This window comes from Erythrolamprus reginae, chromosome 4, assembly GCF_031021105.1.
Source record: "Erythrolamprus reginae isolate rEryReg1 chromosome 4, rEryReg1.hap1, whole genome shotgun sequence".
Taxonomy (NCBI): Eukaryota; Metazoa; Chordata; class Lepidosauria; order Squamata; family Dipsadidae; genus Erythrolamprus; species Erythrolamprus reginae.
In genome coordinates, this window is record NC_091953.1 from 21,164,477 (window position 1) to 21,185,703 (window position 21,227).

General features: G+C 41.1%; 1 protein-coding gene across 4 annotated transcripts in view; it reads right to left on the bottom strand.

Moving 5' to 3' along the window:
• The window catches only part of ARHGAP20 (Rho GTPase activating protein 20), a 146,873-nt gene extending 131,120 nt beyond the window's left edge, over positions 1-15,753 (bottom strand). For 2 of the 4 annotated variants that reach the window (XM_070749755.1, XM_070749754.1), the window contains exon 1: positions 15,561-15,753. In XM_070749755.1, the coding sequence (XP_070605856.1) occupies positions 15,561-15,683 (123 nt within the window). In that variant the 5' untranslated portion in view covers positions 15,684-15,753. Of the gene's footprint in view, positions 1-14,379; positions 14,574-15,560 lie in introns of those variants that run through there. The other 2 variants (XM_070749757.1, XM_070749756.1) reach the window with 1 other exon arrangement.
• Positions 15,754-21,227: the final 5,474 nt, after the last annotated feature.

Below are 21,227 nucleotides of genomic sequence, written 5' to 3' on the forward strand. Positions count from 1 at the left end.
AATCACTGGATTTCTTTTTCCAGCATTTACATAATCTACATAGAAAGCTGGGGTAATATTCTTTAATGAACTACAGTGGTACCTCTATCTACAAACGCCTCTAATTACGAACCTTTCTAGATAAGAACCGGGTTTTCAAGATTTTTTTGCCTTTTCTCAAGAACCATTTTCCATTTACAAATCCGAGCCTCCCTGGGGTTTCTCTAGGAATCTCCTGGGAGGAAACAGGGCCGGAAAAGGTGGGGACAAACCTCTGTGGGGCCTCCCCTAGGAATCTCCGGGGAGGAAACAGGGCCGGAAAAGGTGAGGAGAAACCTCTGTGGAGCCTCCCCTAGGAATCTCCGGGGAGGAAACAGGGACGGAAAAGGCAGGGAGAAGCCTCCGTGTGGCCTCTCTAGGAATCTCCTGGGAGGAAACAGGGCCTCCACCAGTGATGGGCTACCAAAATTTTTACTAACACTCTGTGGGCGTGGCTTATGCATTTTGTTTCAACATCTTTCAGTGCAAGTTGGGTGCTCTGGGCTTGAGCTCCAAATTTTGCTACCGGAACTGCGTTCTTGACCGTTTCCATAGGAGCCCATCACTGGCCTCCACCCTCCCACTGGTTTCCCCAATCGCACACATTATTTGCTTTTACATTGATTCCTATGGGAAAAATTGCTTCTTCTGACAAACTTTTCTACTTAAGAACCTGGTCACGGAACGAATTAAGTTCGTAAGTAGAGGTACCACTATATATTAATCACTGAAAACAGCTTGAATCCCAGGTCCCGTAAGAAGTTCTGTACCATGACGATTCAGAATACAAAGGCTCGATATATGACTTCAAGGCGTTCAACATAGTCACCTGATGCAAGAACTGGACTCCCAAAGGCAAAGCATTTTATAACAAAGAATTCTTAACTTCAATAGTTTTCATATTAAAAAAATGATTTATGAACAGAAACAGCTTATCATACCAAGAGCAATGTTCACAAGTAGCTTTTCTGGCGGGTCTCCCAATACAAGACAAGCAGAAATCCATGCAGCTCTTAAGATAATAATCTGTTGTTGTATTAAACTTTTATTCACCTTTTGAACTTCTGCCTGCTATGCAACTACAAAATACACATACAGAAATGCTACCAGCGGACTTTGTTCTCTTCATACCTTCTTCATACAACCGCATCGTACTAGATATGTATTTTTGGCTTCGGCTTGGTGTGTGAAGCTACTGTAGATTTGCAATGCAAATAAATCATGATTTATTACTTATCCTACTCAAACAATTTCACAATAGGCTGATTTGCACAAGAATCAAGGAGTTTGCAGCCAGCACTCCTACATTTCTGAAAAGTACAGTATGGTATCTTTGAAAAGCACTAAGTTGAAGAAAACCAGTACAAGCAATAATTCTTCCCTTAATTCAGTGTTTCTCAAATAGTGGGGGGTGCGGAGCAATGCCAGAGGGGCGTGTGACCCCCAGAGAACGTGCTTTTTTTGCCACAGGGAGTAGGACGTGCGTCCTTACACTGGTACTGGTACCGGTACCTCCGTTGCGTTCCTCAGCACTGTGTCCAAGGCAGCCTATTCTAAAAGAAAACATCTTGTATTGATGTTTTGTATTGGCAGTTCTGTGTTAGCAAAGACTTCAGAAGAGAAGGATTTAGGGGTAGTGATTTCTGACAGTCTCAAAATGGGTGAACAGTGCAGTCAGGCGGTAGGGAAAGCAAGTAGGATGCTTGGCTGCATAGCTAGAGGTATAACAAGCAGGAAGAGGGAGATTGTGATCCCCTTATATAGAGCGCTGGTGAGACCACATTTGGAATACTGTGTTCAGTTCTGGAGACCTCACCTACAAAAAGATATTGACAAAATTGAACGGGTCCAAAGACGGGCTACAAGAATGGTGGAAGGTCTTAAGCATAAAACGTATCAGGAAAGACTTCATGAACTCAATCTGTATAGTCTGGAGGACAGAAGGAAAAGGGGGGACATGATCGAAACATTTAAATATATTAAAGGGTTAAATAAGGTCCAGGAGGGAAATGTTTTTAATAGGAAAGTGAACACAAGAACAAGGGGACCCAATCTGAAGTTAGTTGGGGGAAAGATCAAAAGCAACATGAGAAAATATTATTTTACTGAAAGAGTAGTAGATCCTTGGAACAAACTTCCAGCAGACGTGGTAGATAAATCCACAGTAACTGAATTTAAACATGCCTGGGATAAACATATATCCATCCTAAGATAAAATACAGAAAATAGTATAAGGGCAGACTAGATGGACCATGAGGTCTTTTTCTGCCGCCAGACTTCTACGTTTCTATGTTTCTTGTGAGTTCAAACTTTTCAAACTCATGAGACATTCATTTTTAGAATGGGCTGCCCTTGACACAACGCCAAGGAAAGTGATGGAGGTACCGCTACAAGTGTCAGGTAGAACAAGCATGTTGCGGTGAAGCGCAATTTGGGGTGGGAGGTCGTGTGGGGTGGGCCACGAGACATGTGTGGGTGGAGAATTGGGGGGGGGCACAAAATGTTTATTTCTTCCTGGGGGGAGGTGTAACAGAAAATAATTGAAAAGCACTGCCTTAATTTAACCTAACACAACTAACATGCTAGTCAGTGGTTTACTGTATGAGAAGAGAAGCTCTAGAGGACAACAGGATAGGATAATAACTTGACAATAACTTTTCCAAAATATCCCTTATCCTTCTTTGAGGATTTGCTTGTATCACTGAAAATGACATTTGGTAAAATAAAATTAAAATATAAAAAGGTTGGATCAAGAGATTAAGCTAATAAACTTAGGTGGCTGAAGTTTGATTACAATTTGGATCTCTCTATTTCTACTCAAAACTTTCAATCAACATCACACACCTCTCATATCCATCAACCCAATCAGTCATATATTAAGTTCTTCTGCATATTATGCAGACTTTACAAATACCGCAACTCTAATCAATAAATAAAATGTTCTCAAGAACTTTGAAGAGTTTTCCAGGACGTAGTGTTATTGTACAAAAAAACCATATACAGTGATACCTCTACTTACGAACTTAATTCATTCTGTGACAAGGTTCTTAAGTAGAAAAGTTTGTAAGAAGCAGCAATTTTCCCAATAGGAATCAATGTAAAAGCAAATAATGTGTGCTATTGGGGAAACCACAGGGAGGGTGGAGGCCCTGTTTCCTCCCAGGAGATACCTAGAGAGGCCCCACAGAAGCTTCTCCCCACCTTTTCTGGACCTGTTTCCTCCCAGGAGATTCCTGGACAGGCCCCACGAAGGCTTCTCCCTGTCTTTTCCGGTTACAATTTCGGAGGCTCAGGTTTGTAAGTGGAAAATAGTTCTTGGGAAGAGGCAAAAAAATCTTGAACACCCGGTTCTTATCTAGAAAAGTTCGTAAGTAGAGGCGTTTGTAGGTAGAGGTACCACTGTATTTACTATGCCATCTTACTTATGCATTTGCAGAAGCTAATTTGGTGAGATTTACACACCCCAAAGGAAGAGGTCTTGTTATTCATGATGCTCCGGTGGTCATGAAAACTGAAAACCTTCTCCTCCGGCAAATTCGTTTGCCGTTTTGGATGTCCTGAACATTTCTGTCGCCCAGTGCAACAGACCAACGCATTTATTCCAGTGAGGATAAACTAAAATGATTTCTTGTTGAAATGAAACATTCGATTGAATGCTAAACTGCAGAACATTTCAGATGCTCAATGTCCTTGACTCCAGGGAGCTGTTTATTAGTACACCAGTCTCACGCTGGGCTTCAGGGCTGACATCCAAGGGAGAAACTACATATATGGTGTTCCCATTTTTCTCCTCCCAACGTGATCGGGACTGGAAATATTTATGATGTGCTCTATAATAACCCAGGCAGACTTTAAAATCCCAATAAGCATCTGGCAGCCTGCTGTACTAATTCTCTAAGGAGAATGTGCTGGCCGGGATTTTATGACATTTTAATGCAAACCCTGCAAATAGGAGATTTCCTCCTTAGCTTGGTTCCACCTTTACTCTTCGTTCTATTTATTCTGGAATAGACTCTAGCAGGAACCGAGCTTTTAAAACTGGGGAGAAGGAAGAAGATGCTGAAGTATTCAGGATCCCAATGTATCATTGACTCATAAATCACACTTTTTTTTTTTTGCCAGATTTCTTACACTGTGGCAAGCCCACACACAGAAGAGTGAAAGGGGGGAATTTTGTACAAGGAGCATACAAGCAGTACAACACCATATTAACACTTGGAATATCCTAATTACTAAAGTGATGGTTTCCAACCTCAAGGATCACTTAATTGGTTACTTCATCTTAACCCAAAATTTCCCTGCCTGAGATAGAATTCAAATGCTCCTTTCCCTATTAAATTCTGCCATCCTTTATTTTTAAAATCTTGCTGCACTATTCAGATAACAATTCTAGCTTTTCTCACATTGTTGTCTGAAGCTGGGTACTCATCCTTGCTTGTACTACAGTAATCCCTCGCTACTTCGTGATTCATCTTTTGCAGGTTTGCTACTTCACGGGTTAAATAAGGTCCAGGAGGGAAGTGTTTTTAATAGGAAAGTGAACACAAGAACAAGGGGACACAATCTGAAGTTAGTTGGGGGAAAGATCAAAAGCAACATGAGAAAATATTATTTTACTGAAAGAGTAGCAGATCCTTGGAACAAACTTCCAGCAGACGTGATAGATAAATCCACAGTAACTGAATTTAAACATGCCTGGGATAAACATATATCCATCCTAAGATAAAATACAGAAAATAGTATAAGGGCAGACTAGATGGACCAGGAGGTCTTTTTCTGCCGTCAGTCTTCTATGTTGCTATGTTTCTATGTTTCACGGGTTTTCAAAAGGGGCTTAAATCCATTGAAAATTTTAAATCCATTAAAAGTTCATAAAACTCTTCTACAGTACTACTGTACTCTATTAAAGAAACTGGTAGGATATCACATGTAGTTCCGGCTGAGAAACATTATACAATGACTGTTTAATTCAAAGGGTAGGTTTTAAAAGTCCAAATACTCGTTGAATACATTAAAAACTATCTTTCCTCTACTTCACAGGAATTCATTTTTCATTGGTGGTCTTGGAACGCATCCCCCGCGAAAAACGAGGGATCACTGTCTATTGCTTTCCTAGAAATCCTGCTTTAAAATTCCTGTACTCAAAATTTACTAAATGTAAATACCGAAGCTTGAAACTTTAGCTCTTAAATTACGGCAGGTAGACTTCAGATATAGCAATAGCATTTAGACTTATATACCACTTCACAGTGCTTTGCAGCCCTTTCTGTAAGCGGTTTACATAGGGTAAGTATATCGCCCCCAACAATCTGGGTCCTCATTTTACCGACCTTGGAAGGATGGAAGGCAGAGTCAACCTTGAGCCTACTAAGATTCAATCTGCCAAATTGCAGACAGCTGGTGATCAGCAGAAGTATCTTGCAGTACTGCACTCTAACCACTGCACCACCGAGGCTCTAGGGCAGTGATTCTCAACCTTTCTAATGCCGCGACTCCTTCATACAGTTCCTCATGTTGTGGTGACCCCCAACCACAAGTCTAGCGCCAATTCTCCCAACAGAGCTTTAAGCTTTAAATTTATGATTAGTGGCAGGGACAGGGATTAGTTTATTAGTTTTTATTTTTCTAAGACCAATACAATCATGGCAATGGACCAAATTACTTACGGGACCGCCTTCTGCCACATGAGCCCCAGCGTGTTGGGAGAGGTTTATGCATGCAGATGGTAAGTAGCCACAGTACACAACTATAGTGTATCTAATTGAAGTCTTCAATGAAAAACGCTGCAACAGGCAACTACTGTAACTACTGTAACCACACCCATGCAAGGGTGTTACTGCTATTATATAGGTTACATCCAATCAGGTTGCAGCACAGTTAGCAAACCCATGATTACATGCTGCCAACCTGCCTTCCATTGAGGACCTGTATACTGCACGAGTCAAAAAGAGGGCGGGGAAAAATTTACTGACCCCTCACATCCTGGACACAAATTGTTTCAACTCCTACCCTCAAAACGTCGCTACAGAGCACTGCACACCAAGACAACTAGACACAAGAACAGTTTTTTTCTGAACGCCATCACTCTACTAAACAAATAATTCCCTCAACTCTGTCAGACTTTCTACTAAATCTGCACTTCTATTCTACTAGTTTTTCTCATCATTCCTTTCACCCATTTCCTCCCATGTTGACTGTATGACTGTAATTTGTTGCTTATATCCTAAGATGTTTATTAATATTGCTTCTTCATTGCTTATTTGACCCCTATGACAATCATTAAGTGTTGTACCATATGATTACTGACAAATGTATATTTTATTTTATGTACGTTGAGAGCATATGCACCAAGACAAATTCCTTGTGTGTCCAATCACACTTGGCCAATAAAAATTCTATTCTATTCTATTCTATCTATTCTATTATGCCTTACTTTAGCCTTTCTCATGGTTACAAACCATTTACTGTACTTGCATTGTAATATTACTTTCAGAAATAAACTTATTTCTGACATAGCGACCAGTCAGAGCCTTTTCCAGGTCCCGCCAACTAGACAATGTTGCTTGGCAGGGCCTAGGGGAAGAGCCTTCTCTATGGTGGCCCCGGCCCTCTGGAATCAGCTCCTCCCAAAGATTCGCACTGCCCTCATTCTCCTCAGCTTCCTTAAATGTCTGGAGACGCACTTGTGTTGAGGACACTAGTCATCTGCCCCTGCCTATGAATGAACGTATGTTGAATGGAATGCATGTTGGTGGACTAAAAATGACTGTTTTTAAATTAAATTGGGGTTTTAGACTGCTTGTTTCAGTTATTATTGGATTTAAGAATTGTATTGTTTTGCATATGTTGTAAGCCCCCCGCCAAGTCCTCAGAGAGGGGTGGGCTATAAGTCTAAATAATAATAATAATAACAACAACAACAACAACAACAACAATAACAACACTCATCATCATCATCTGAAATTTTACCACCTGATATAAATCACTCAAAGCTCTATCCATCTCCATCCCATTTTTATTAGACCCATCTTTGAATTCACAATACACTCCATCTGTAGTCTCGAAAGTCAAGAAGATGCCTTCTAAAGCCATGATGGCAAACCAAAGGCCAAAAGTGGCACACAGAGCCCTCTCTGTGGCCACGCGTGTTGTCACCAGCTGCTGTTTTGGTTTCTGGCACGAGCTGATCTGTGCATGTGCTGGAGCCCCAGATACCCAAAGATCAGTTGGCCCACCTGGTCTTCGAGTTTCCGGGGGTCCAGTACATGCAAAGACCAGTTGGCTGGCATTAAACCAAAAGACCAGTTGCCTGGCTCATGCATGCACACCAGCAAGCTGGTCTTCAAGTTTCCAGGGCTCCGGCGTCCACATTCATGGTATCGGACCAGAATACCTCCGGGACCGCCTTCTGCCGCACGAATCCCAGCGACCAGTTAGGTCCCACAGAGTTGGCCTTCTCCGGGTCCCGTCGACTAAACAATGCCATTTGGCAGGACCCAGGGGAAGAGCCTTCTCTGTGGTGGCCCCAGGCCTCTGGAAACAACTCCCCCAGATATCAGAGTTGCCCCCACCCTCCTTGCCTTTCGTAAGCTCCTTAAAACCCACCTCTGTCGTCAGGCATGGGGGAATTGAGATATTCCCTTCCTCCTAGGCTTATAAAAAATTTATGCATGGTATGTCTGCATATATGATTGGTTTCTTAAATTGGGGTTTCTTTTTAAATTAACTTAAATATTAGATTTGTTTATATTGTTTTATTACTTTCGTTAGCCCCCCCCCCCCCCGAGTCTACAAAGAGGGGCGGCATACAAATTTGATTAATAAATAATAATAAAATAAATGTGCATGCGCGTTCCAGTTTGGGCGCTCGGTGCTGAAAAGATTCACCACCACTATTCTAGAGTAAGCGACATTAGAGTCAGAAAACTGGCAACCTGGAAACACGTTTTAAAAAGAGCTCATTTATCTGCATTCTAATTGTTGCAAAGGTTTTTGCAATCAACAAATATGACAGAAGCCCACAGAACAGATTGTTATAACAAGTATGGTCTCGGAGCCATTTCTATTTATATCTGCAAGAGAAAAAAGTCATCCAGATTTCATAAATGGGTGGCAGCAACACAGGTCTGTAGAAGAGAGCTGATCTCTAACAGGGACAAGCCATTCATTGTCTTGGATGCCAAACTAAAAATACGTCAAAGAATGTGGAAAATTTTCAAAAGAATGACTAGCGCCAAGTGTAAGAATCACTAGCCATTACAAACAACTGAGGACTCGGTAGTATCATCACCAAACCTTCAAAACTTTACCTTTAGGCTATCCCCTGTTGACCTCACCCGATTCCTTAGAAGTCAGTAAGGGGCGTGCATAAGTGCACCAGTGTGCCTACCATCTCTCTCCTAAGTCTCTCTCTTATTAGTACCAATCTTATGCATATATGACAGTGTTATTTCTTTGTATACTAAAACTACCAATACGTACTTGACAAAAATAAATAAAATAAATAAAAAATAAAATATACTATGAAGAAACTCATTCTTTCAGTTTGCATTCTTAAGCAGCCCAAATAAGCATCTTCTACACTTAAAATTGGTTGCCGATCGGTTTCCGGTCACAATTCAAAGTGTTGGTTATGACCTATAAAGTCCTTCATGGCATCGGACCAGAATATCTCCGGGACCGCCTTTTGCCGCACGAATCCCAGCGACCAGTTAGGTCCCACAGAGTGGGTCTTCTCCGGGTCCCGTCGATTTGGCGGGACCCAGGGGAAGAGCCTTCTCTGTGGCGGCCCCGACCCTATGCAACCAACTCCCCCCAGATATCAGAGTTGCCCCCACCCTCCTTGCCTTTTGCACGCTCTTAAAAACCCACCTCTGTCGTCAGGCATGGGGGAATTGAAATACTCCCTTCCCCCAGGCTTATAAAATTTATGTATGGTGTGACTGTATGTATGACTGCTCCCTTAAATTGGGTTTTTTAGATTTTTTAATATTAGATTTGTTTACATTGTCTTTTTACTGTTGTTAGCTGCCCCGAGTCTGCAAAGAGGGGTGGCATACAAATCTAATAGATAGATAGATAGATAGATAGATACAGTAGATAGATAGATAGATAGATAGATAGATAGATAGATAGATAGATAGATAGATAGATAGATAGATAGATAGATAGATAGATGATAGATAGATAGTTAGATAGATGATAGATAGATAGATAAATGATAGATAGATAGATAGATAGATGATAGATAGATAGATGATAGATAGATGATAGATAGATAGATAGATAGATAGATAGATAGATAGATAGATAAAAAAAGAAAGATTGTGGAAGGCTGGGGAGAATCATAAGCTTTGGATAAAGACAAGAACGAGAAAAAGAATTGCATAAATCCAGTTGGAATTGAACATTACCAGTGGTCACAAAATGTATTTATATCCCACCTTTCTTATTTCATAAATAAGCAGGGAGACAAACATTCATAATACTCCTTCGTCCTCCTATTTTCCCAGCAAACAACCTTATGAGGTGGGTAGGGCTGAGAGAGTGTAAGTGGGCCAAAATTACCCTGCTGGCTTTCATGCCTAATGGTCTCCCAGTTTTTAAGCTTGGAGCCTTAACCACAAGAAACAAATGCAATATATTTTTTAGAACAATGCAAGTCTGGCTAAAACAAGCCAGTCCTGAAGCAGATTGTTCAACATTACAAAATGGTGTTAGTTCTCTACACCAGTGTTTCCCAACCTTGGCAACTTGAAGGCATTTGGACTTCAACTCCCAGAATTCCCCAGCCAGCGAATGCTGGCTGGGGAATCCTGGGAGTTGAAGTCCAAATACCTTCAAGTTGCCAAGGTTGGGAAACACTGCTCTACACCCCACTCTAAAAAAAACTGTTTTGAAATGCAACCTGATATTATTCCTAAATAAAGTAATATTGAAAAGCAGCTCCAGGTCCAGCCTGTGTCATAATTTAGTTGCTGTCAGAGGAAAACAAATATAGAAAGAAACGATAACATCCTGATGTCCTGTTTGTACATCTCTAGAATTCCTCGGCCGTTGGAATCTAGTAGAAAAGACACAACACCCACCCACACACACTCCAAATAAGTTGTGGTAACACACTTATTGGTTGTGTTATGCTCAGTGTTTTCCTTCCCTCCCGGAAATCTAATCTGGGAATATCAACACTAGCCTCCCTTATGTAAAGTTATTTTAAAGGCAGGAGGAAAGTATAGAAAGCACTGGGACCCTCCCCATTAGCATCCCCCCATGCCTCGGAGTTTAAGTCTCACCACTCAAGTTCCTACCCAGAAGGCAGCTTAGGAAGAGGGGAGGGAGAACCTCAGATTTTGATATTCAACAGGAACAATTTCAGGGCAGGAAAGCACTCAAACCAAAACGAGGTGCCTTTGCCATCCTTTTTCGGATTGACGCCTCTTCCACTGAAAAAGCACAGAGGAAGATACAACTCTTATTTACTCCCCTTTCCTACTCCTTCCTTCTCTGCCTCTCCTTGGACTCTCTCTCCTCCCTCCCTCCTTCTCTACCTCCCCTCCTACTCTCTCTCTTTCTCTCCTTCTTTCCTACTTCCCCTTCCTACGTAGCTTCTGCTCTGGCAATCTCTCACTACTGACTAGAGCCTGCAAAATCTATGCCAGACCCATCCTTGAATACAGCTCATCTGTCTGGAACCCACACCACATCTCGGACATCAACACTCTCGAAAACGTCCAAAGGTACTTCACCAGAAGAGCCCTTCACTCCTCCACTCGAAACAGAATACCTTACGAAAATAGACTAACTATCCTGGATCTTGAAAGCTTAGAACTGCGGCGCCTAAAACACGATCTAAGTATTGCCCACAAGATCATATGTTTCAACGTCCTTCCGGTCAATGACTACTTCAGCTTCAACAGCAACAACACAAGAGCACGCAACAGATTCAAACTTAACATCAACCGCTCCAAACTTGACTGTAACAAATATGACTTTAACAATCGAGTTGTCGAAGCGTGGAACTCATTGCCAGACTCAGTGGTGTCAGCCCCCAGCCTCCCAAATTTCTCCCTAAGACTCTCCACGATTGACCTCTCCAGGTTCCTAAGAGGCCAGTAAGGGGCGTACATAAGTGCACTGATGTGCCTATCGTCCCCTGTCCAATCTTCTTTCCTTATCTCATATATCATACATTTTCTCTCCTTTCCTCCTACTTCTCTTCTTTCTTACTTTCTATCATTATATATATTACTTAATGTCTATTCTCTTTCATATGTATTGTATATTGGACAAAGAATAAATAAATAAAATAAAATAAAACGCCCGTTATTCCAAAGGCAATGCTAGCAGAACACCCAGTCCTTAGGATGAGACCATTTTCCAGGAAAGTTTTTTTCCCCTTCCACATCAAAAACATAGATAACATACATCTCCCCACTAAAAAAGAATATACACTGCTCCAAAAAAAAAGGGGGGGGTCACTTAAACAACACAATATAACTCCAAGTAAATCAAACTTCTGTGAAATGAAACTGTCCACTTAGGAAGCAACACTGATTGACAATCAATTTCCCATGCTTTTGTGCACATACCTTCAATAGAAATCAATATACTGTACATATAATGTGGCTTAAAAACAATAGCGCAATAACCGAAGTTGCATTCCAATTTTAATTTTATTATTCAATCCATCTCAATCTTCTCTCTCTCCCCTCTTTCTATCTCAGGTGACTCTTCCACCTCTAGTACCTACCTACCTTTGCATCTTTACTCCCCTTTCCTACTCCTTCCTTCTCTGCCTCTCCTTCGACTCTCTCTCCTTTCTCTCCTTCTTTCTTACTTCCTCTTACCCTCTCTAAATCCTTCCCTGAGTGGACAGTTTTAATTACAAAGATTATTTTTCTTATGATTTTTCTCCCCACTAAAAAAGAACATACACTGCTAAAAAATAAAATAAAGGGAGCACTTAAACAACACAATATAACACCCAAGTAAATCAAACTTCTGTGAAATCAAACTGTCCACTTAGGAAGCAACAGTGATTGACAATCAATTGCACATGCTGTTGTGCACATTCAACTTTGTCCAGCACAAAGTATTCAATGAGAATATTTCATTCATTCAGATCTAGGAGGTGTTATTTGAGTGTTCCCTTTATTTTTTTGAGCAGTATACATCAGACAGGTCAAATTAGTAAACATATATCGTCTACTGAATACCATTCATACTACCTAATTTCTTCACTGCTTATTTGACCCCTATGACAATCATTAAGTGTTGTACCATGTTTCTTGATAAATCTATATTTTCTTTTATGTACACTGAGAGCATAAGCACCAAAGACAAATTCCTTGTGTGTCCAATCACACTTGGTCATTAAAGAATTCTATTCTATTCTATTAAGATATTTTGTATTGTATATTTTATATGTTGTGAGCTGCCCCGAGTCCTCGGAGATGGGTGGCATAGAAATACAATCAATCAATCAATCAATCAATCTTCTATTCCAGTGTTTCCCAACCTTGGCACCTTGAAGATATCTGGACTTCAACTCCCAGAATTCCCCAGCCAGCATTTGCTGGCTGGGGAATTCTGGGAGTTGAAGTCCAGATAGCTTCAAGTGCCAAGGTTGGGAAACACTGTTCTATTCTGTTATTCTAGGTATATGAGACCAGGAGACCATCTTCAAGTTACCGGACCGCGGACTTACATACATTCATGCATTCATACATACATACATACATACATACATTCATACATATATACATACATACATTCATACATGCATTAATACATGCATACGTACACACATTCACCCATTTATACATACATTCATACATACATTCATACATACATGCATGCATTCATACATACATGCATGCATTCATAAATACATGCATGCATGCATGCATGCATACATACACCCTCACACTCAAAAAAATAATATTTATAAGCCACGAGCGCGCTCCCCGCGCAGCTGCAAGAGCGCATCCGTCAATCCGCGCGCTCACCTCCATCCATCGGTCGGTCAAGCGCAGGCCCCCGCGAGGCCCAGAGAACCCGGGCAAGGGGAGTTCAAACCCACCCTCAGGAAAGAAGGGGTGTATGTGTGTGAAAATAACGCACCTCCCCTTCCAACCACGCGGGAGGCTTCTCCGATGCTCGGGAAAGGAGGCGGCGTAGATTGCGCGGCACCAGCGCGCTGGAGATCGGAGCTCAGCTGTGGACGGGCGGGCGGGAGGACGGGCGGGCGCGCTCCTCCGAGTCACGACTCAACACAGCGAGTGACCCACGGCTGCCAAAAAAGTCCTCGGAGGAGGAACGACCGCCGCGGGCCCAAAGGACGCGTTCCGTCTCCCCCCCCCCCCCCAGGTGACGCCGGGATGGCGATCTTCATAGGATCGCGTCCTCACGTTGCAATTGCGAGTCGTGGAGGCAAACTGAGTTATGCACACTGAGAGCATCTGTACCAAAGACAATAAAGAATTCTATTCTATTCTATTCTATGCTATTCTATGCTATGCTATTCTGTTCTATACTATTCTATTCTATGCTATTCTGTTCTATTTTATGCTATGCTATGCTGTTCTATTCTGTTCTATGCTATGCTATTCTGTTCTATTTTATGCTACACTATGCTATGCTATGCTGTTCTATGCTGTTCTATGCTTTGCTATGCTATTCTGTTCTATGCTATGCTATGCTATTCTATTTTATGCTATGCTATGCTGTTCTGTTCTATGCTATGCTATGCTATTCAAACACCTCCATTCAGGGGAAAGGAGGATTAAACCGCCCAGGGCATAAAAGAGAGAAAACCCCCGAAGGAAGGCAGAAGGGGGAAAGAGGGAAGGGGAGACCCGAGCAGCCCCCGGGGAAACCCCCATCCCCACCAAAAAAGGTCACCTTTCCATCTCCACCCCCACACCTTTTTTTAACAGATCGCAGAGCCAGCAGCCTCGATCCTGAAGGGGATCCCGCCGGGATCAAGTCAAGTCAACCCGCCGAGGCTTCTTTCAGGTTGTGGGACTGCAGGACGGCGACCCAACCCCCGGGCGTGGGAAAAGGTTGCAATTGAACGGCCTGACTTCCAAGGAAACGAGCAACCGGGGGTGGGTGGGTTGAGGGGGGGAGATCATCAATCTGCAAGGGTCGTAGAGGGAAGGATCCCGCGCAAGACCGGAGCCGGCTTCCCTAGGGCAGTGTTTCCCAACCGTGGCAACTTGAAGCTATCTGGACTTCAACTCCCAGAATTCGCTGGCTGGGGAATTCTGGGAGTTGAAGTCCAAATAGCTTCAAGTTGCCAAGGTTGGGAAACACTGCCCTAGGTGATTCTGCAAGGCGGCGTCGGGAGCTCTCTCTCACCTTTTTGCCCTCCGGCGGAGCCCCGGAGCCCCGATTCCCCCCGGTCAGGGAGGAAGATCGCCCCTGGCCGACGTGATCCTGTTGCGGGGACATGGCTTCCATGAGATTTCCCCTCCGACCGCCTCGCGCTGCTTTTTTCAAACAGCCCAGCGCGAGCCTGAGGGCATCCCAGGCTCCGTCCGCGATCCCGGGCGTGGAAAAGAAGAAGCAGCCCTCCTCGGAATACCTCTCATTGGAGGAACGAAGGCAGCGGCGCAAGGGAGAGGAGGGAGAGAAGGGGAAAAAAAGCGTGCAAAAAAAAAGCAGCGCCGCCGGCGCCGACAGCGGATTCCGCGCAAAAAAAACGAGGCGAAAAGCGAGCTGCGGCAGACAGCGGCGCGGCTGGCCACGCCCACCTAAGAGGCCACCTCCCCCTCCCCGAGTTTTGTAGCGTGGCTCCACCCAGAAATGGAAGCCGAGGCGCAAGCCCCGCCCCTTCTCCTGCGGAGGGGAATCTAAGCCCTAGCCGGCGTGCTTTGGAAGCCCCGCCTCTTATTTTAATCGCCTCCCTTAGCCCCGCCCACAAACTGCAGAATTCCGAGGTGGGGGGTGGGCGCGGTCGTCTGAGGGAAAGAAGGGATACCTTAATATTCGTATTATATATATAAATATATCGAGTCTTATATAGAGATTTATATCGAGTCTTTGGACTTCCAGGACTGCCACCGAAGAAGCCCTTTGCAAATTAATAAAAAAACAAACCTACCCGTTTCCCTCATATTACGTTTCCTCAATATTTTTTTACTAGTATCATGTATATAAATATTATCTTTGTATGCCACAAATACAAAGAACAAACAAACAAAATATTACTAAAGCAACCGCTCTTCCTCCGCTCCCTACTAACGGGCCACGGGTTTTTTTTTTTTTAAATACACTATTATTGTACCGTATATCGAATTGATTCAAGAAGGAGACTCCATCGCGTTTCATCTGGAGTCGATCAAAAACTGTAAAAATGTTTTTTGTCAGACCCCCTGAAATTGCTGAGGGCGCAAGGAGAGAAAATCCCCGTTGCAACGTTGGCAACTCTTCGGTTGTGAAACTGAAGTAAGAGAAGGCAACCCGGGAAACAAGCCAGATCTTGTAGCGGTTTCCTAAGAAGGCCCGTTTAACTCAGGTTAACTCAGGGTCTTACTTACTCCGAGCAAGGACGGCGTGCTTGCAAATGCAGTTCTGCCCCAGTCCAAAACGAGAAAGAGAAAAAAAGATGCTTCCAGGCAAAAGCATTGATTGAATACTTCGCCACATCCATACGACTTCATAACACGTAATAGGTCTGGAGTTGTGTTTTCAGGCAAAGCTTTTATAGCTGCTGGTCTTTCTCTGCCTGTCGTTTTATGAAGGACGCAAAAGAACAAATTATTAAGGGGACCAATTTTTTTTTTTAACAATGAAAAGGAGGACGAAAAAAAATTTAAGAAAAAAGTACAACGTAAATAAATGAAACATTTTATTAATTCAAATAAAAATAGACTAATTCTGCTTACATCTGATCACACCGTTGCAGCCTCCATCTTGACTATTTTAACTATACTATGCTGGAAATTACCTGGATTTCATGCTTTATAAAATTGTTTCTCACAATATATTGAACTGTGTGAACTAGATGAAGGATGCAAAAGAACAAATATTAAGGTGACTAATTCTTTTTTTTACAATGAAAAGGAGGATGAGAAATTTTTAAGAATAAAGTACAACGTAAATAAATGAACCATTTTATTAATTCCAAAAAAAATGCACTCATGATGCTTACGTCCTTTTTAATTTAATTAAACAAATATTTTTCCATTGAATTAATATTCTTTGGCAAAATATCATTGTCTAGCAATGTATTGGAAATTTTGGAGCAAGAAATGGCCTTCATGTACAGGAAGTGCTGCAGCTATAATATTCAATGGGAAAGAAATAATTTCCTACTTCCGTTAGAAATAAACACGAAGTATAAGGTAGAGGCAGTGGTGGGAGACAAGTGCGAGACACGTGAAGTTCTCCTGTGCCCTGTGCATCACGTATTTCCGAGTTGTACTGTCATATGATGCGTAATAGTTTGGGATAGCATCTCTGAATACAGAGATTAACAGATTAGTTTTAAAATATTGAAAAGGAGGACAGCTAGGAGGACACTTTTCGAGGAAGGCTAGAACCTACAAAAGAAGGACTGTCCTCCCTAAAGGAAGACAGTTGGTCACCTTATAAATATCCAGTAACCCATAATTCCCTACTATTCCTTCTGCTATTTTCTTTAAAAGAAAGAAGCACCTCAGTCACATTTAATTTTGAATTAAAGCCCTGAGGCAGAATGGCTTATATTCATGACCACAAGCTTAAATTTTATTTATTTACTTGCTTGCTTGCTTGCTTGCTTGCTTGCTTGCTTGCTTGCTTGCTTGCCTGCTTGCCTGCTTGCCTGCTTGCCTGCTTGCCTGCTTGCCTGCTTGCTTGCATGCTTGCTTGCTTGCTTGCTTGCTTACTTATTTGATCTTATATGCCACTAAACTCCCCAAGGATTCTGAGTGCCTCACAGCCAAATACAAATAAAATATAACATAAAACATATAACATAAAATTACAGTCACATTGTAGTATGGCTTACTTATAATAAGGACCCCGGAGATGGGCGGCATACAAATATGATGATGATGATGATGATGATGATAACAACAACAAACAATAACAACAACAATAATACTAATAATGTGGAGAATTGGCCACAGACATTACGTTCAGCATTTGGCTAGATTTGGTGTGGGGGGGGGGGTGTCCCCAAGATATGGTCAAAATGATGTCCACAACATTAAATCGAACTTTTGCCCATTTCACAATGCACAAATATAAAGGCCGAAATCTGATCACACCGTTGCAGCATCCATCTTGACTATTTTAACTATACTGTGCTGGAAATTACCTGGACTTCAATGCTCTATGAAATTGTTTCTCGCAACATATTGAACTGTGAACTGGATGGATTTACACAACATGCTAGACCAAAATGTCTTTAGCATGTCTGTGATTCTTCTGCGAGATACCTGTACTGTATATGCTTTGTACCTAAGGTAGGACTAGAACTTCAAAGTCTCTTGCTTATTACCTTGATGCCTTAAGCACTATGCCAGACAAGCTCCTTGTCATGTATATGTATGATTTCTGTCTAGTCTACAACTTTCAGATTTATCAAAATATATAGCCTGAAATCACGCATCTCCAAAAAAATGCAGTGAGTATCTAAGGTGAAATAAAGAAGTTGCCACAGAAGCAAATAAAATGAAAAATATATTGACTAGACTTACATAGAATGCATTTTTTCCTGTTCTGACAAAGTTAGCTGTGCAAATCTAGCCATTATGGCTTGCAAATCATGGTTTGCTTTACCTTCAGGTAAAATCTTCCAATTGTAGTTTATTCAATAAACCATGGTTAAGTAAATTGCAATTCTGAATCAGTCAAATCTGCGTGGCTATAACAAATTTGAATAAAGCTCCTTTCACCAACGACAAACCAGAATTTATATTTATGTAAAATTTGTAGAATTGTGTAAAATTTGTAGAATTTATGTAAAATAAACTTAGTCTTCCATTCCCAGTATTTTTAATGGAAATGTTTCAAAACTATTGATAGAATGAACTTTTCAGTTTAAAACTTACATCTTTTTTTAAAAAATCCATATTCATGCTATTAGAACAAATAAAGAGGCTTATGATGAAGTTATATGAAGATTGTTAGCTGGATTGTTAACTTTACAGAGTGATGCTGCATTATGCAAAATTACAAAAATAAGGGGCATCTGTTAAGCTCTGCAAGACTTGTGATGTGAGGAGAAAGAAAATGCTTTTTTAAAATAAGAAACATCTGTAATGCTGTGTGGGAGACTAGGAAAAGTAGAGCCAGAAATTTTAAGTTTATATTCTTGTTTGTCTTATCTTTCTCGCATTCAAACTCATTGCTGATTTAAGGGAATATTAGATCTCATTTTAAAGCAATTTTAGCTGACTTTTCAAGTTAAACATTCTCATACTATGACAGCAAGCAGCTTGTGCATACCTTTGTACTTCTTGCTATTTTATATTTTATCCTATCTTTCAACTTGGAAGAAACTCATTTTTTTCACATAATTTCTCTGAAATCAAAGAGAATGCTCCCCTGTATATCATGCTGAATTCTAGGACAACAGGATAAGAAAATGACACTCATCTAATACCTTCTTACGTCATGTTTTTCTACATAAAGTAGAACCTCTGATCACAGACACTTCTGACAATGACCAAATCGAATTCTGACCCAAGAATATATTTTTTTTACACCTGATTTTCCCTTCCGCACCATTTTTTTTTGTAAGCACCAAATTTCCAAAATTAGGTTTGGGTTACGACCAAATCGGTTTGCGATCAAAATTATGGAACAAATTATGGTCGTGGCGAGTGGTTCTATTGTACAGTACATGGTGTTTTCTAATGTGATAGCCAAATTTATGCTGCTTATCAAGTGTTTTATACCCACCAGGTGGTTTTTCGAATAAGGAATTACAGTACATAATTTAAAAATGCTAGCACATTAAAAGGACCGGATATTTTTTTTAAAACCCAACCCATGAGAATCAACATGTTATAGCTAATAAGGTGTCAAACTAGGAACAGGACTGCAAGTTCTAGTTTGCCATCAGCCCTGGAATGTCACTGAGTAAATTTTTTCTTAATTAATTTCCTGTCAATGCAATTTATCCCACTTATTAGTTGTTGTTGGGAAAAATAAGTTCCTGTACTGATTTTAAATGGAAATGCATATACATCAATGTGTGTCATAAAAATAGTGATAATTTGCTATTTTTTAAACTGCTAAATATTGTAATCTTTACCTGACCACATCCTGTCTACAGAATTAAAAATATTGAAAAAATGTATACTCTCAGGGAAAAAATAACCTGTCTGTCTACAATCTACTTACTTTAAAATAAGTTTTAATGAAGTCATTTTCTGGTAGCTGCATGTGGAATAGCAACTCCTTTCCTAGACTTTTGCCAATATGTTTCTATCCCTGATTAGCAAGTGCTTATTTTTCTGTGTTGATTGTTTTAATGGATTTGCAAAAGAAAATGGAAAGAGCACTCTAAGGTGAAAAATAAATAGTTATAAAACAACAGTTAAAAGATAATACTTATTTAAAACATTGTAGAATCATTAAAAATAGATCTTAGATTTGAGGGAACTATTTCAACTGTTTAAGATTTGATGTAAAGTGCTTTTACATAATCTTAGAACTATAGAATTCTGAGGTTCGGGTTTTGTTTTGAAGTGAGTTTCAGAATCCCTCTAATACAGAGATCTGCATTCTGCAACCTTGGCAACTTTATGACTTGTGGACTTCAACTCCCAGAATTCCTCAACTAGCATGTGCTGACTGAGGAATTCTGGGAATTGAAGTCCACAAGTCATAAGGTTGCCAAGGTTGCAGACCCCTGCAAGTCTAATATCGAGTTGCCATGGTTATAAAAAAGGTTGGATATAACAATGATCAGTTAAAACCAAGTTGCTTCTGTGATGATTATGGTAAGGAAAGTTTCATGAATCAGTTTGTTATAATGGTTGTAAAACAAGGAATTCAAGATACCAGTCTTTATTACATGGACACACATACAACCTGGGAGAAACCCCTCTTAGCAGAAGCGACTGCGAAAGAGACCTCGGAGTCTTGGTGGACAATCAACTAAACATGTGCCAACAATGTTTGCCATCTGAAAAAGCCAACACAATCCTAAGCTGCATCAACAGGGGAATACACTCCAAGACCAGGGAAGCCTTAATACCACTCTACTACGCCCTGGTCTGACCACACCTGGAGTACTGTATTCAGTTCTGGTCACCACACTTCAAAAGAGACATTGAAACTCTGGAGAAGGTGCAAAAAAGAGCAACCAAAATGATTAAGGGATTGGAAACCAAGACTTACGAAGAGAGACTGAGGGAACTGGGCATGGATAGCCTAGAGAAAAGGAGGGCCGGAGCGGACATGATAGCAGTCTACAAGTATACGAGGGGATGTCACAGAGAGGAGGGGATCACTTTATTCTTCAGGGCACCAGAGGGCAGGACGAGGAACAATGGCTGGAAGCTGACCAAGGAGATAAGGAGGAACTTCCTGACGGTCAGAGCGATCAACCAATGGAACAACCTACCAGCGGACGTTGTGAACTCCAACACTCTGGACATTTTTAAGAGAAGATGCCACTTGACTGGTGTATTATAGGGTTCCTGCTTAGGCAGGGGGTTGAACTCGATGGCCTTCATGGTCCCTTTCAACTCTAACAATAAATAAATGAATGAATGAACGAACGAACGAACGAACGAACAAACAAACAAACAAACAAACAAACAAACAAACAAACAAACAAACAAATACAAATGAGTCAGAAGTCCATGAATAGTTTGAAAAATAAGATAGGCATATTTTTGCTGGTCAACTGTAAAAATGAGGGAATTGTGACCAAAGTTGTCGATATTGCAAGACCTCCTGCAGGTTTATTTTGCTAGGATAGAGAGAAACAAGATTGTTTCTCTAACACAAAATGAAGCCCATACTTTTGTGGCTTGAACATTTACATTAAGAAAAAAATCACTTGCAGTATCCCTCCTGCGAATTAGCCATAGACAGCTACGGTCAAATTGCTGCTGACCCAAAGAAATTGAGTGAATCAATGAGTAGTACAGGTATCGGATTGCTCTGAACGAGGATATTGAAACAAGGAAACAGTGATTGACTTCCATTCCAAGGGGGGGAAAAAACATTTCTCTGCTTATGGGTGTAGAATTCAGAAG